This window comes from Manacus vitellinus, unplaced genomic scaffold (genome assembly GCF_001715985.3).
Source record: "Manacus vitellinus isolate BGI_N305 unplaced genomic scaffold, ASM171598v3 scaffold_24_pilon, whole genome shotgun sequence".
In the NCBI taxonomy this organism is placed as follows: Eukaryota; Metazoa; Chordata; class Aves; order Passeriformes; family Pipridae; genus Manacus; species Manacus vitellinus.
In genome coordinates this window covers 5,918,676-5,933,446 of record NW_021939798.1, presented here as the reverse complement: position 1 = coordinate 5,933,446, position 14,771 = coordinate 5,918,676, and the positions used below count along the sequence as shown (strand labels likewise).

General features: G+C 61.0%; 1 protein-coding gene across 1 annotated transcript in view; it reads right to left on the bottom strand.

Annotated features, from left to right (window-relative positions):
* Positions 1-14,771, bottom strand: part of CASKIN2 (CASK interacting protein 2) — a 31,656-nt gene that overhangs the window by 2,526 nt on the left and 14,359 nt on the right. The window contains 19 exon segments of the mRNA XM_018073246.1: positions 185-503; positions 625-1,705; positions 1,707-2,770; positions 3,099-3,237; positions 3,469-3,570; positions 3,680-3,790; positions 4,015-4,109; positions 4,222-4,303; positions 4,713-4,834; positions 5,260-5,427; positions 5,662-5,779; positions 5,861-5,955; positions 6,249-6,357; positions 6,498-6,606; positions 6,818-6,948; positions 7,812-7,907; positions 8,036-8,181; positions 8,281-8,378; positions 10,338-10,389. Coding sequence (XP_017928735.1) covers positions 185-503; positions 625-1,705; positions 1,707-2,770; positions 3,099-3,237; positions 3,469-3,570; positions 3,680-3,790; positions 4,015-4,109; positions 4,222-4,303; positions 4,713-4,834; positions 5,260-5,427; positions 5,662-5,779; positions 5,861-5,955; positions 6,249-6,357; positions 6,498-6,606; positions 6,818-6,948; positions 7,812-7,907; positions 8,036-8,181; positions 8,281-8,378; positions 10,338-10,389 — 4,237 coding nt within the window.

The window sequence follows — 14,771 nt, the reverse complement described above, 5'->3', positions numbered from 1 at the left end:
CAAAGCACCGCCCAAAGGCTGCAGGTGCTGATGGGGAAGGTTTGACCAGGCTGGACCAGATCAGTGGCAGCTGGAGCTCAGCACACAGCTGGGCTCGAGCACCAGTGACCTGTGTGGTGCAGGCAGTGCCCATGCACAGCTTCCCAATCCCGCCTCAGAGGTCCAGCCCCAGGATTTCCCTCACCTCTCTGCCTCCTCCACCGTGATCTTCTTCTCAGCTGCCTGCAGGGTGGCTGCCAGTGTGGAGTTGGTCTGTTCCAGCCGCTGCTGGGCCAGGGTGGCCCCCGGGGCAGCTGCCAAAGGCTTTGCCAACATCTTGCTGCCTGTGTCCAGTGTCAGGGAGCTGGGACCAGGCAGGGACCCGATCACATCTGGCACCGCCTCCGTGGCTGCCCAGGGAGCAACAGTGTGGCGGGAGGGCTGCAGGACCTGCTGGTAGATGGTCTTGGGCCCAGAGAAAACAAGCTTGGTGGATGCCACAGAGGTGTGCTTGGTGGGGACATCTGCAGAGGAAGGGGATTCATGGCACATGGTGGCACAGGTCCTCCTTGCCTCCCATACCAACACAGGAGGGAGCCTCAGGCCCTGCCACCACCTTGGGGACACCCCCACAATCCCCCTTACCTGCAGTGGGTGTCCTCACCACGGCCGTGCCAACCAGCTCCGTGGGGCTGGGGGCTTTGGTGGGGCTCGGTGCCTTCTTCATCCCTTTCTCCAGCGACAAGATGCTTTTCTCTATCTCTGCAATCCTGAACTCCACGCTGTCATCGTCAAAGGCATCCCCGGCCAGCCCGGCCCGTGGTGCCTGTGCTGGTGTGGCAGGGCCTGCGATGCTCACTGCCTGTGCCTGGGCATACTGGGGTGTGGGGGTGCCCCCCGGCTCAGCCTGCCCGGCCATGCTGAACGCCTTCAGCACCGCCTGCAGCGGCTCCCGCTCCCTGAACCGCGGCCGGCGCTTCACCGTGTCCGACTCGGTGAGGTTGAACTCCAGCACGGGCAGCTCCTTGGCGGCAGCGGGAGCTGCCGGCTCCTTCCCAGCAGAGCAGGGGGGCTCTGCTGGCTGGGAACCAGGCTCTGTGTCCAGCACGGCTGTGTCGGCCTTGGGATGCCCAGTGGGCTTCGGCCGCTGTTTGATGGTTAAGTTGCCTTCTTCTGCAAAGGGGATACACTCACTGGAGCTGTTCTGGGAGGACGAGGAGGAGACCCCTGGCTTGGCCTCCTCCTCTGTGTCCGAGCAGGCGTCCTCTCGCTCGCCCTGCGCAGCCACCTCTGTCATGGGACTGCTGGGCTCGCTCAGTGTCCGTCTCCGTGGCTTGCTGCTCTCAAAGGGGTCCCTGCTGCCATCAGAAAGCGTGGCACTGCTGGTGTCACCGCCAGCGTAGGACTCGTCACCCACATCTGCCCGGGGGAGACAGTCCTGAGTCAGGTGCAGTGGTTTTGGGGCCAGGAGGGGCTTGGGCGGACTTGCCCCTGGTGTTCCCTCCAGCGCAGCTGCCAGGCTCTTCACTGTCCTGCCACGGCCAGTGTCACTGGGGGTGGCACCTGCATCAACCACATCCTGGGGGGCCGTGGGCTGCTGCTCGGGGTTGGGGGGCTGCTCACTGTCTGCCTCGGCAGCAAGGGCGCTGGAGACAGAGCTGAGGCGCTTGGGAGGCGGCGGCGGAGGGCCCTTGCGCTTGGCGCGGATGGCGAAGGACTGGCTGCGGGGTCACCTTGGCATCCACCTGCAGACAGGCCCGTGGCATTTGGCTGCGGCCCGGCCGCCGTGTCAGCGTGGCATAGGAGCCCAGGGTGCTGGTGGGAGCCCCCTCCTCCTCCTCGTGCTCCCCGTCCGACAGCGCGTAGCGGTTCAGGCTGTGGGAGCGCTTCTTGTGCTTGAAGCCTTCGCCCCCGTTGTGCTGCTCCCCGGCCGTGGGGGATGTGGTGGGTGGCTCTGTGGGGCCACACTGGCTGTGCAGGTAGGAGAAGCCTTTTTGGGCTGATGTCTGCAGGCTGCTCTTCTGCCCTGGGGAGATGGAGGGGTATGGCTGCGCCAGGGCCTTGGGCTGCTCCGCTCCCAGGAGGGATGGGACCGTCGGGGATTTCAAGGAGATGTGTGGGTACATGAAGACGTACGGGGCTGTTCCCTTGCTGGGGGTCTGGGGAGGAGTACAGGGGGTGACTGCTGGAGTCCCGGCTCCTTTCTGAGCCGTGGGCCGGGCGTACTGATCCGTGCCTTCGGGCAGGTTCCTCTCCTTGAGAGGGCTGCCTCCGCCGCCGTTGGCAAAGCCGTTCAGCCCCTCGGGGGACACGAGCATCCCGTAGGGCTCAGGACTGGGCCGTCCCGGCAGGCTGGCCGGGCTCTCCTTGCTGCGGGGCGGTGCACAGGACTGCCCACTGCTGCTGCTGCTCTCCCCACTGCCCAGGCTCTCCTGCGAGGGGCTGGAGAGGCGCCGGGACAGCACGTTGTCCTGCGAGTGCCCCGAGCCCCGGGACCGCACCCCGATGCTCTCCTGGCTCCGTGACATTCCCTGGCTGCTCTTGATGCCGAGTGTCTCATGGCAGCTGTTGGACATGGCCGTCTGGAGCTCGTAGCTGAGCTCGCTGTCCTGGAAGGTCGTCATTTTGGGGGTGTGTGGGGACTGGCACTCCCCGTTCTCCAGTGACTCGATGGTGACAATGTCCAGGGAACCGGGGACTTTCCGTCTCGCCAGAGTTGCTTCTGCTTGGTTGAGGCTTTTGCGGAGGTCTCTGAGCTTCTTGACGGCCAGCATGATCTTTTTCTGGTGGCCTGAGGGAAGGAAAAGGACATTAGGTTGGCTCCAGCCCCCAAGGCCTTTGTTTTCTGGCCAAGAAGAGTCATGGTCACGTCACCAACCAGAGCAAAGGCCTCTGGGTTATTCAAACCCTGCCTATGGGAGGGAACAAACTGCCTCCAGCATCTACCTGGCTCAGCCCAGCTCCAGCCTGCCAAGGAGAGTCCTTAGGGACAGCCATGAACTGCCCTTTCCGGGTGCTCAGGACATGCCTGCACCTCCCAGCCTGAGGGAGAATGGGGCGTGGGGACTGGGTGGGAAACGGCTGGCCTGGGCCACCCCAGCACGGCAGGAGGGACTCACCCAGCTTGTTGATGCCGATCTCTTGCAGATCCTCCCACGTCAGGTCCGTCACGATGGTGATGGAGTCATAGCCATTGTTCACCAGCTTTTTGTGGTACTGGGGCAACCCGATGGCACTGAGCCAGTCCATCAGGTCAGCCTGGAAAGAGCACGGAGATGCTGCATTGGCATTGGCAGCACCTTCATTATCCCCTCCCTGTCTCTGCTCAGGAGTCTGTGTTTTCAGGGTCTCTCTGACTGCATTAAGACAGTCAAAGCCATTGCAGTGTGCATTTACTTAGACCCGCTCCTGGTCCTGTCCTGGGGTGAGAGAGCTCTGAGAAAAACCTAGAAGAAGAGGGTGATCAAAGCCCCGGTGCCAGGGACTCACCGGGATGTAGTTGGGCAGCCACTCGGCAATGCTCAGCTGCCCGATCTCCGTGGAGATCTTCTTCCTGTGGCCTGGCTTGGTCACGCCGATGGCCGTCAGATCCTAAGGGGAGCAGAGTGGGGCCATGGTCAGCTCAGGGAGCACAGAGCAGTGGGTACCACTGTCAGCAGCTCAGGGGATGCTGACCAGGGCAAGGAAGGACCTGCCCTACCTCCGGGGTCATGCGGCTGATGGTGGGCACGTCGTAGCCGGCGTTGAGGAAGTTGGCAGTGTACGACTCCAGCTGGAACTCACGCAACCAGTTGTAAATCGCTTCTGCATCCTGAGGAGAGGACAGGACACAGCACAGCCCATCACGGTGGCTGCAGGGGCTGGAAGGACCTGACTGCTCCAGGCAGGACAACGGAATCCCCTTGGGCAAGACCCACTTGTCGCCAGCCTTCTCAAGACCCAGTTCCCTGTGTCCCCAGTGCAGTGAGAGCTGGGCTGAGTGCCCCAAACACAGCCCTCTCACACAGCGCACCATTTCCCAGTTGTCCCAGTTACCTTCCCCTCGAGGAGCTGCTCGGGACGCAAGAATTGGTGGGAGAAGACCCTCTCTCCAGGGGGGCAACTGCCTGGGGTCTCTAGGCTCTGTGACCCTGCTCGAGAGGAGAAAGGAGAACTGTCACGGGGGCACTTGAGCAGCAAGCAGTACCCATGGCTGGGGGGACACCTGTCCCCAAGGTCCCATGGAGCTGGGACAGCCCTCACCTGCTGTGGTTGTCAACTGCCCATTGCGTGGCTCTGATCCCAAAAGGTGTTGCTGGAGGTCGTCGCTGGAGGAGGGCAGAGGCTGAGGGAGAGGAGGAATGAGTGAAGGAGGGACCCTGCTCCAGAGACAAGCCCTGTCACACCCCCAGAAGTAGAGGGGTGGTCCCTGCATTGGGCTGCTGGGCACAGCTTCCCCTAATGAAGGGCTGGTCCTCAGCAAGAGATCTAGACAGGATTTGGCCCAGGGCCTTTTTTATCCTCTCAGATGACCCAGAGATGCTGCATGGTACCAACCACAGCCTCCAGCTCCACTCAAAAAGGATAGCTGTGCTTTGGGGAGCAACTGAAGACCCCCCAGAAGCATCTCCCTGCTGAGTCCTGGCAGCAAGTAGGGGTTTGGTGGAGGATGCTCAGCTCCAGCAGTCCTTCCTTTGAAATGAGGGACACAGGTGGACAGGGAAGGGGCTGGGGGAGCAGGGGCTGGTGCCTACCCTGGCGTTCTCGATGAGGATGCTGGTGCTCTGCCCGTTGGTGCCCTCGGTGCTCTGGCCGCTGCCGGCGCTGCGGATGCTGCCGATGCTGCCCTCGCTGCCCACGCTGTTCCTGTCTCCTGCTGCTCGGGGCAGGCAGGGAGGCCGTCAGGAACACCCCGGGATCAGGGCTGACACAGGGCACAGAGGTCCCCAGCAGGGACCCGAGTGCCAACACAGTGATGCCAGTAATAAACAGTCTCCCACAAGATCCCTCTGGCCACAGACGATGCACCAGTTCCCTCCCGCCTCCCAGCATGCATGACACAGACAGGGTGACCTGGACTGGCAAGGGACACACAGAGGGGACATGGGGATGCAGCCTGGCTGAGGACACAGAGAACGAAGGGGCTGCTCTGTGGGCTCCCCTAAACTCCCTTTCCCTGCGCCTGCTCCCTCTCATCTGGTTGCTTCCCCGCTGAGAGGTGGAAGGAGAGTCTCCCCCCGTGTCCCCCTGGGAACAGGGGAAGGTCCCCAGCCCCTCTCCCTCCCCAGCTGCTCCCCTGACCTGAGCTGTCAGGGCCTGGGGCCGTCCGGGTTAGGGTGAGGTGGCCACTTGGGGCTGCCTGGTGAGGACACTCGTCGGGGAGGTGCTGCAGCCCACCGGGGGGTGCTGGGAGGGCCCCGGGGGGACCCTGGCGCTGGTGTGCGGGTGCCACACGGGGGACAACCATGCCTGCATTCAAAGACAAAACACGTGTGGTCAGAGCTCATGCGGGAGGCAGTGGGGGGGGGACAGCTGAGCCTCAACCCCCAAATTACCACCCCACCAATGGTACAACCTCCTGTGCCCATCTGAGTCCTTCTCTTCCCCCCTAGCTAGCCAGGGCTGCAGGGCCTGTCCTACAGGAGGTGTTGGAAAGGGTGGGATGGTTTCACACAGGGGACTGTCCCCAGCATGGCCACTGACCTGTTCTCTTGCTGATGACCTCAGCGATGGAGGGGGGGAAGTATCCGACACGGTCGGTGCCTTTCTGGGCATCGTGGATGTGCCCCTTCCATCGCCCGTCCGGATGCTGCTCCAGGACCTGCCATGGGGACGAGAGGGGTGGGATTGGTACCCAGGGCCATGGTGGGGCAAGGGGATGGGGAGCAGGGAGCAGCCTCACCGTAATGACGTCTCCTGCTCGGACGTTTAGAGCAGTCGGGTCGTGGAGGTTCCAAAAATCCTTCAAAGCTCGGACCTTCAGGATTCCTGATGCCTCTGAAGGCAAGGGACAGAGGGAAGAAAGAAGGTGCCAGAGCGCAGGGAGGAAAGAGAGTGGGTTCATGGAAGGCAGACGGAGAAAGCAAAAGCAAGGAGAGGGGAGAAGAAAACATTACTACTGCAGGAAGGACTCAATCTCCAGACACTGTCCACGTTTGGGATGTGGGCACATGACATGGGACTGGGATGCTGGCACTTACAGCCACACTGGTTTAGGCTACTCAGGAGCACTGGGAGCCCAAGCAGGTCCCAGCGGGAGGAAGCCCCTCTCAGTGCTGTCCCCACCTCACCTCTTAGCAGCTGCTTGATGTCCTTGCTGGCGTGTGAGGTGGTGAACTGGTTGACGATGTCCAGCGCCGTCTGGTTGTAGGTGTTCCTGATGTTCACGTCAACACCGCCCTGCCCAGGAGGAGACGTGGTCATGCCCAGACCCCCCACTTGCTGCTGAACTCATGGGGGACGAGGGACAGAGGGGAAGGGGTGCTGGCTGACCCCCAGGGGCCTGTCCCCCCGTGCAGCCCCGTCCCCACCGCGCTCACCTCCAGCAGCAGCCGCACCACCTCCGTTTTGCCGTAGAGCGCGGCCTCGTGCAGGGCTGTGCCCGTCTTCGTCTGCTTGTTGATCTCAATCCCAGCCTTCAGCAGCTGCCTGGTGAGAAGGAGGGGAAAGGCATGAACAGCAGGCCATGGACATCGGGGCCAGGCAATGGGCTGCTTTGTGATGGGAAGGGGACAGCACCTGGCACCTTGCCTTGGGGATGAGGGGCTGAAGCAGGGAGGTGGGTTTGGGAGGATGCAGGACTGAAGCCATGATGGCTTTTTCCAGAAAAGGGCAGTGCCCTGGGCTGGCAGGGGCTTACCTGATGATCTCCTTGTGCCCGTTCTTGGCTGCCAGGTGCAGCGGGGTGGTGTAGTTGGGGTCAGTGGAATCCTTGGACTGTCCCTCCAGGAGGGCAACACACAGATGGCTGTTCAGCAGCAGCTGGGCCACCTGCATGGGGCACAGGGGAGCAGCTGAGTGCAGGTACCCCCCCACACCCTCCCAGCAAGGGACTGGGGGCCAGCCTACGACTCCCCATCCCACCAGTCCCCTCCATCCAACAGCCCCAGGGCTCAGCCTGAGCTGGACAGTGCTTGGCAAGGCCACACTCTCGTGAGGGGCCATAAAAGGTCACAGCAGCCAGAAATAGTCTTCCCATAATCAGGCTTTTCAGACCAAGCCCTAAAAACCTCCAGTCTCTCCAGCCCAGAGCAACTCTCAGCGTCTCAGGGCAACCCAGAGGCACAGAGGAGTTATTTTTACTGCCCTGTTTATAGCTGCAGACATTATGGATACTCCAAAAATGGAAATATCCCCCTTGTCCCCTCCTGGTGGGGCATGGAACAGTCTGGCTGGCCGTGCTCCAGCCCAACCTGGCAGTGCTGGCTGTGCTGGGGTGTCCCAGAGCACAGAGTGGCCTATCCCCACAAGCTGTGCCAGGACCTGGAGCGGGGCCGGATGCTCAGAGTTTGCTGGGATTAGCCAGCTCAGCCTATCTGCGCTTAACCGCAAGCAAAGCCGGGGTGGGTGGGGGGAGACTGTGGAGAACCGGGAGCGAGAACTCCTGGCTTCCCTCCCAGCCCGATGCTGCCCTGCTGCGAGGTCAGGAGCAAAACCCGCAGCTCCCAGACTCCGGATCTGGCCTTGTCCTACCATGGGAGGAGGCAGGTGCTGCCTGCTGGGCTCCGAGGCCTGTGGCAGTGGGAGAGTGGTTGTGGCCAGACCCAGCACTTTGCTCCCAGAGGAGCCAGCCGGCTCCAGAGCCGCCCCCCTGGAGAACGAACCAGCCCCGGGCAGAGCCCCACAGCACCCACCTTCAGCCGCCCGAACTCGCAGGCCAGGTCCAGCGGGGTTTTCTTCGCCTTGTTGATGAGGCAGGGGTTGGACTGGTGCTGGAGCAGCATCTCCGACTGCGGGGAATCAACGTGGCACGGGGGGGCTCAGCATCACCCCGCGCCCCTGCCACCGTCCCCCGGCACGGCGGGGTTTGCCCCCACCCACGAGCCCCCAGCGTGGGGGGTGCTGGGCTCTCACTTACCACCTCGTAGTGGCCGTACTGTGCCGAGAGGTGCAGCGGGATCTGCCCGTCCAGCGAGGCCATGTTGACGGAGGCGGCGGCGCGGAGCAGCACCCGCACGGGCTCCACGCGGCCCTGCCACGCCGCGTAGTGCAGGGGCCGCATCCCTGCGGGGAACGGGGCTCAGCAGGGCTGGGCACGGCCCCCGGCCTCGCCTGGGGGGGCTGACCTGGCTGCCGGGGGTCGTGCCGGGGGTCACCCCTTACCATTGCTGTCCTTGATGTCCACAGTGGCCTGCGCTTCCAGGAGCAGGGAGATCAGGTCCAGGCTGCCGCCCAGGGCTGCGTGGTGCAGTGCCGAGAACCTGGGACACAAGGCAGGGCTCAGCCCGGCCCCACAGCTGACCCCACAGCCCCCTCTGCATGGGGACATGGGCTGGGATTGTCACCAGCTGTTCGTGGCTATATCCTTCCTGATTCCCTGCTCCCAGTGCTTCAGTTTCCCCATAACAAAACACAGATAAATCCCTCCAAGCTGTGCGTGCTCCAGGGCTCAGCAAGGGATACAGGGACTCTGTACCTTGGGAAACCCCAGGGAGAGGGTCCCTCGCCCCCCCTGTCCCGTGCAGGAGGCAAATAGGCAGGATGGAGGGAGATGCATCTCCCCTCTCCCTGGTGCAGCCAGGCAGCCAAACGCTGCTCACAGCATCTGGCAAGCTCATCGGCCCAGTGGGGTTACTCCTGCCCCTCTGCCAGCTGCCCCCTCCCCATGCCAGCAGGGATGCCGAGAGACCATGGCAAAGCGTGGGAGGCCGCTGGGAATGAAAGAGCCCTGTGTTTTGGGGCTGTGAAAGCGGCCTGTCTGCCTGGCGCTCCCCCCGTGCTGTCACGTGAAGGGCCAAGGCTGAGCAAGAGGGTCCCTGTGCCACCAGGGATTAACCTGTGTGCCACTCCAAGGGGGCTGAGGGGCTCCTGACAGCGCCAGCGTGGGGCTCTGATGGGCTCTGCAGGGTTCCAGCCCCGTGACAGGGATGCAGCTCAGCCAGCATGGCTCTCCTCGTGATCTGCAGTCCCAGAGCACCCCCAAACCCCTGGTCAGTCACTGGATGTTGCAGGAGGGACACCAACCCCAGCAGAAAGGGCTGCTTCCTCCTCCAATACACCCACCATGTCCACGGGGCACAGCAAAACCTCTGCCTCGAAGTGTGAATGTGGGGGGTACAAAATCCCCCTGACCCAGCCCTGTGGGGGTCCTTGCAGGACCTGGGGCAGCTGCACAAACCCCTGCTCACCTGCCCCATCCCTTCCAAGCCACAAGTGAGGTGGTGCCAAGGACACCACCAGCACCATGGCTCTCCCAGGAGAGCCACACACTGCCATCCCTGTGCTCGGGTCCCACCTCCCCATCGTCCCTTCCTGTGCCCCATCCAAACCCAATGCCCTGCCTGTGTCCCTCTGGCAGAGAACAGACCCTTTACCCCCAATTCCCATCAGCAGCCCTCCTGGAGCTGCCTGAGCACAAACCCTGTGCCTTATCAGAATCGGATCATTGCTTCTATTACTAAATATTTTTTTCTATTAAGCTCCATCTGCACAGTATTATTTTAAGATGGAGCTATCCTGCATGTTCCCAACCCCCCACTGGCCTCTTAGGACTCATCATGGACACCTCTTCCTACAGAGTCCTCCAAAAGAAAACATGTAGAAATTAGGTACAACAACAGAACATAAAACAGTGCTAATGACTGACAGGTCAGAGTTAATTCAATAAGAATAATATGCTTATTTATTTTATGGGCCTTTGTGGTTTCTTTAACTCTCAGTACCCAGCTTATTAAGTACTTGGATTTTGGAAGTGATGAGCTACACAAATATGCTGTGGTCACTTGGCAACCTCATCTTTTCTTTCCCTAACCCCCCCAAACAATGGGATTTTGCTTTTGGGATATTAAACACAGGCACAAGCACGTGCAGGCAGTGGGGCTCCTCCCTGCTTCAACCAGCACTTGGGACACAGGGCACTGGCTGGACATGCTGCCATCCTTATTCACTCCCATGCCTATGGAGGGGGATGCAGAAGAGCTTTATGAAGGATTTTCAGCATGGATTGAGCACAGCCCTCAGCTCAGATCTGGGCAGGTGTTGGCTCTGCCTCTGCAGGGCTTCCCCTGGCTTTGGGATGCTGTTGTGTTCTCTGGGGTGCAGCAGCTCCCCTCCAAAGCTGTATGATACCCTGAGCTGCAGGACCAACTGGCTATGGGGGAGGACAAGCCCACCCAGGCTGGTGGCAGCAGCACCCAGCACCCTGCCAGGGGAGCACTCACCCGTCCGCATCCTGGTAGTTCACGTTCAGGCGCTTGGCAGATCCCAGGAGCTCTGGGGAGAGAAGAGCTGAAGGTCAGGGCAGGAGGCAGAGCCTGTGCCGCCCCACAGGCCCCCAGGATCCCATACAGACCCCATCCTGCAGCCACACCAACCTCCCAGCGCACAGAACAGTGCCTGGCCCATCCCGGTGGCCTCTCCTCTCCTCTTCTCTGCCTCCACATTCACCTCCACGAACCCTCAGAGGACTGACCAGCTCCAGCTCAGACCCTTTTCCCCCTCTGTCCCCCCTGCCCCATCTCTGTGTGCCCCCGGGATGGGTCGGACCCCGCAGCTCCTGTCACCCCGGCTCAGAACAGCACTTCCCTCCCCTTTATAGGCACTGACACCCCAAAACTGCTGAGTGGAGCCCTTTTGCCCCCCACTCACTCCCTGTGCTGCCGCTGCCACTGAGGCCTGGCCCACAGACCACATGGTTGGCATTTTTACTGCCAGGGCAGAGGCTGAAACTTCCAGCCGTGAATGCAAGGATTGTGCCACCTCGGGTATCCCCATCCCCCTGCCCATCCCTCCCTCCACTTTGGGGACCTCTGGGCAGCAGACGATGCTCACCCCACCCTCGGCACAGCCTCACAGGCACCCCCAGTGCACCCCCAGCTCCCCGCTCCTTCCCGCAATTAATTCCAATGAATTCCTTCCTCCCACACAGAGAGGACATTTTATTCTTCACCGAGGGGTTGAGAGCGGATTAACATCTCTGGAATTCATCCGCCAAGTCAAAAGGGAAAGAAAGGGGAAGGTATGTGGGGGGCAAGAAATGCCGCCGCTCCTCCTCTGCCTTTCCAGGCAGCCCCATTGCCGAGCCAGGGAGGATTAAATGCTTTGAACAGTTTTCTGTGCTTTTTCCTCTGGAAAATCCAAGTCTGAGAGCTGGGCTCCGAGCCTGGGGGTGAAACAGCTGCTTAAACCCCACTGAAATGTGGGAAATGGGAAAGGAGCCCCCTCCCTTGCAGCCGGGTAGATCTCCAGGACTGTAGATCCCTCTCCTCCTTCTCTTTCATCTCCTTCTCAGTTCCCTTCTCTTCTCCTCTTTCATCTCCTTCTCAGTTCCCTTCTCTTCTCCCCCTCTCCCAAGGTCTCTGCCCATCTCACATGGCAGATCCCATACAAAGCCATACTGGGCTGTGTGACCCCTCTGCTGGAAAAGGAGGGCTGAAGAGGGGCTGGCTCATTCATCATGCAAATGGATAATTAAAGGAAACCAAGGACCGGGGTGTTCATTACTGCAATTTACAGTGTTTTGTAAACAGCCTAATTAATGCAAAATGGGCTTGGAGTGGCTGCTGGTGAAGGACTTGTGACTGGAAGCCACAGCTGAGGGGATCAAGACAGGATCACCCTAATTACCTCTTCCAGAGGCTGTTTGTCTTTGAGCGGAAGCCACCAATCCGACAGCCCTTCCCAAAGACAGCCCTTCCCAAAGGAACTGGCTCCCAAAGCAGTGGCTTGGCATAACTCCCACTGTTCCCTCCCACCTCCATGTTGCCCAAGAGCCCAGGATCCGGGGTCTCCATCAAGGACAAGTTACTCTCCTTGGCCCCACCAGCCAGGAAAAAAATAACATTTCACTTGTAACATTTCCCCGTCAGAAAAAAATAACATTTCACTTGTAAACAGACCACTCGTGCTCTGAGTCCCGGAGCAACTGTAACCACCGACCCCTGCAGTGCCACTGTCACAGGGATCGCACCTGGGGTGTACGGCGGAGCCAGGAAGGGGCTCAGCTGTGGTGGGCAAAGGTCTCATCCTGTCCCTCCAAGAGTCTTGGGACAGATCCTGCAAGCGGGAAGCAGGAAGGGCTGGGAAGTGTTTGCTGCTGGGGGATTTTCAAAGGACGCAATCGAGATAAAATTAAAAATAAACGAAGGGTTCCACTGATCCATAGGCAGTGCCTGTGAAGCCATCACCTCCCACTCCCTGAGCGACCCCCCAGCCCCCTGCCTTTAACTGGGGGTTATAAATAGGTATTTTAAAGGACACTGTAGGCCAATGTGGGATTGCTCCCATCAGCTGCAGCTGAAAACTGCCACCAGGTTTTGCTCTGAGAAAAGGTGGGGAGGGGGAGAAGGAGGAAGAGGAGGAGGGGTCCTTACCCAGGGTAGGAGGGGCAGAGTCTGAATGATGAGAGCTGGGTAGGCAATGCTGGGAAGAGAAGGGCTGGATGGAGATGCACACTGAGCACCAGCACATCCGAAAGAGGCAGAAACAGTCCACAGCCCCTGGGGGCTGGTCCTGGAGTTAAGCAATGCCCACTATTTGAAGAGGGAGAGCTCACCTCAAAATCCCATCCCTGACCCCTTCCTACAAGAGGACTGGGCTGGCCAGGGGGGGTCCAGTAAGCAGGGATGGGATGTGGTGGGTGTCCTTGCCTGTTTCTCAGCCCCAGGAGGCAGCTGTCATTATCTGCATCTCCCTGAGCAACATTCCTCAAATTAGTTCCCTGCTCTGGCAGCCCAGGAAGGTCAGGACTCGGGGCAGGACCACGCGGACACAGTGTGGGTGGCAGGAAAAGCAGCAGGTCCCAAACAGCAGAGTCAGGAGCAGAATCCCCTTTGGGAGTCTTCCCAAATGCTTGGATTCACCTTGGGCAGGAAAGGAAAGGGCTCATCCCCGGTTTGTAGGTGGGTAAATTGCTGCTTGGAGAACTGGAGGGTTTGCAGCCAGGCTGGAAGGTGCGGGACTGTGCAGTCCCAGGCACAAAGGCTCAGGAAAGGAGGGGACTGGAGGGATGGAGGGGAAGCAGAGCACAGCCAGACATCTGGGACCCCTCCACCAGCACCATCCTGCACACCCTGCCCTGTACTGCTCACGGGGCTGGCAAAGCAGCCCCCAGAAACCCAGTGACAGAAAGGCAGCTGATGGGAAGCTTCCCTGCATCCCTCTTCCTCATTCCATCCCTGTGCTCCTTTTGACCGATTCCCCAGGTTTCTCCCCATTTCTTCAGCTCTTTCTCTCCCTGTTGGTGCCCAGGCTCCCCATTCTTTTCCACACAGATGTTCTGGGGCTCAGCAGAGGCTGTTCCCAACCCCACAGCCCTCCCAGACCAGCTGGCTGAGAGGTGCAGCTCCGGCCAGGGGAGGTTGGAAAAGGGCTGCAGGGTCGATCCAGCTACAGCACTGGGATGGGGCAGCCAGATCCTTCCCAACCACATCATCACCCCCTCTAGATTTGCACCAGAGCAGGCGCACCCCGGAGCTGACCCACACCCCCCACTTCCCGCCAGGAGCACGCTCATATCCCGGAAAGATGAACCCAGAAGAAAATAGACCCAGTGCCGAAATGCAAAACGCCCTGAAGGGGTTATTTCCAGGGAAAACCCAGCTTGGTGCATCCCAAGGGTTAACTCCAGCCGTGGGTTCCCCCTGCTCGGCCCCGCTCCTCAGCACGACCCCTCCAAGGGGTCCCACCAGGCTCCCACCCCGCTCTGCTCCCGGCCCTGGCGCGTTCTCCGGCGCCTGCCCGGGCAGGACGAGGCTCAGCAGTGCTGGGCCGGGCCTGAGCGAGGCCTCGAGGGAGCCAGCGAGCTTCTGTGCAGTGTCTGGCTGCCAAGCGGCAGCGGGAAGCACCTCCGGAACGCTCCGGCAAATTGCTTACAAATGTCGGGCCGGCCGCCGGCCGTGGCGAAGGCAGCGCTCACCACACGGGGCCGAGACCCTCATCCACGGCACGATCCGGCTCTGGCCCTTGGCCTTTCAGATCCCTGCTAACCAGGATGGCACAGCCGCCCATGGCGCATTCCCAACCACCTCTCCCGGCCAAACAGCCCCCTCTGCCCGTGCCTCAGTTTCCCCGTGGGGCTGGGCTGCAGCCCCATGGTGGGGATGCCAGGCTGGTCTGAGTTCCTCGGGGGGTGCAGGGGGCACCCGGGGAATGGCCGGCCAGGGCGGGCACCTCACCCACACCGCTGGCAGCCGGCCCGGCACAAACTCGTATTTACCCCCCCAGGCGCTCGCCTGGCGCCGGCTGTGCCGGCTGCGTGGAGCCAGGCGTGCCCTCGCCCCGCCAACACCCCCTGTGCCAGCACACTGGGCACCCTGAGTCACCCCCTGCCCTTCAACGGAGAGCTCGTTCCGCAGGGACACCCGTGAGCTTCGCCCCGAGGCCCTGGAGATGGACACAATCCCTCCAAAGCGTTGATCCGCTCGTTTGGAAGCAGCTCATTCGGAAGCAGCGACGCGCTCGCCTGGGTTTGGCTGCGGAAGGAAATGCCCAGATATCCCGTGGAGAGTCCTGCCCTTTGGCTCTCACACGGTGAATCAGGCTCCAGGACACAGTGCCTGTGCTGTGACCCCCCTGGTTTTGTCCACCAAAGCAGAGCTCCTCCACCACAAGGCTGGGTTGCTGTGCAGGACACACAGATCTTAACTGGAGATACA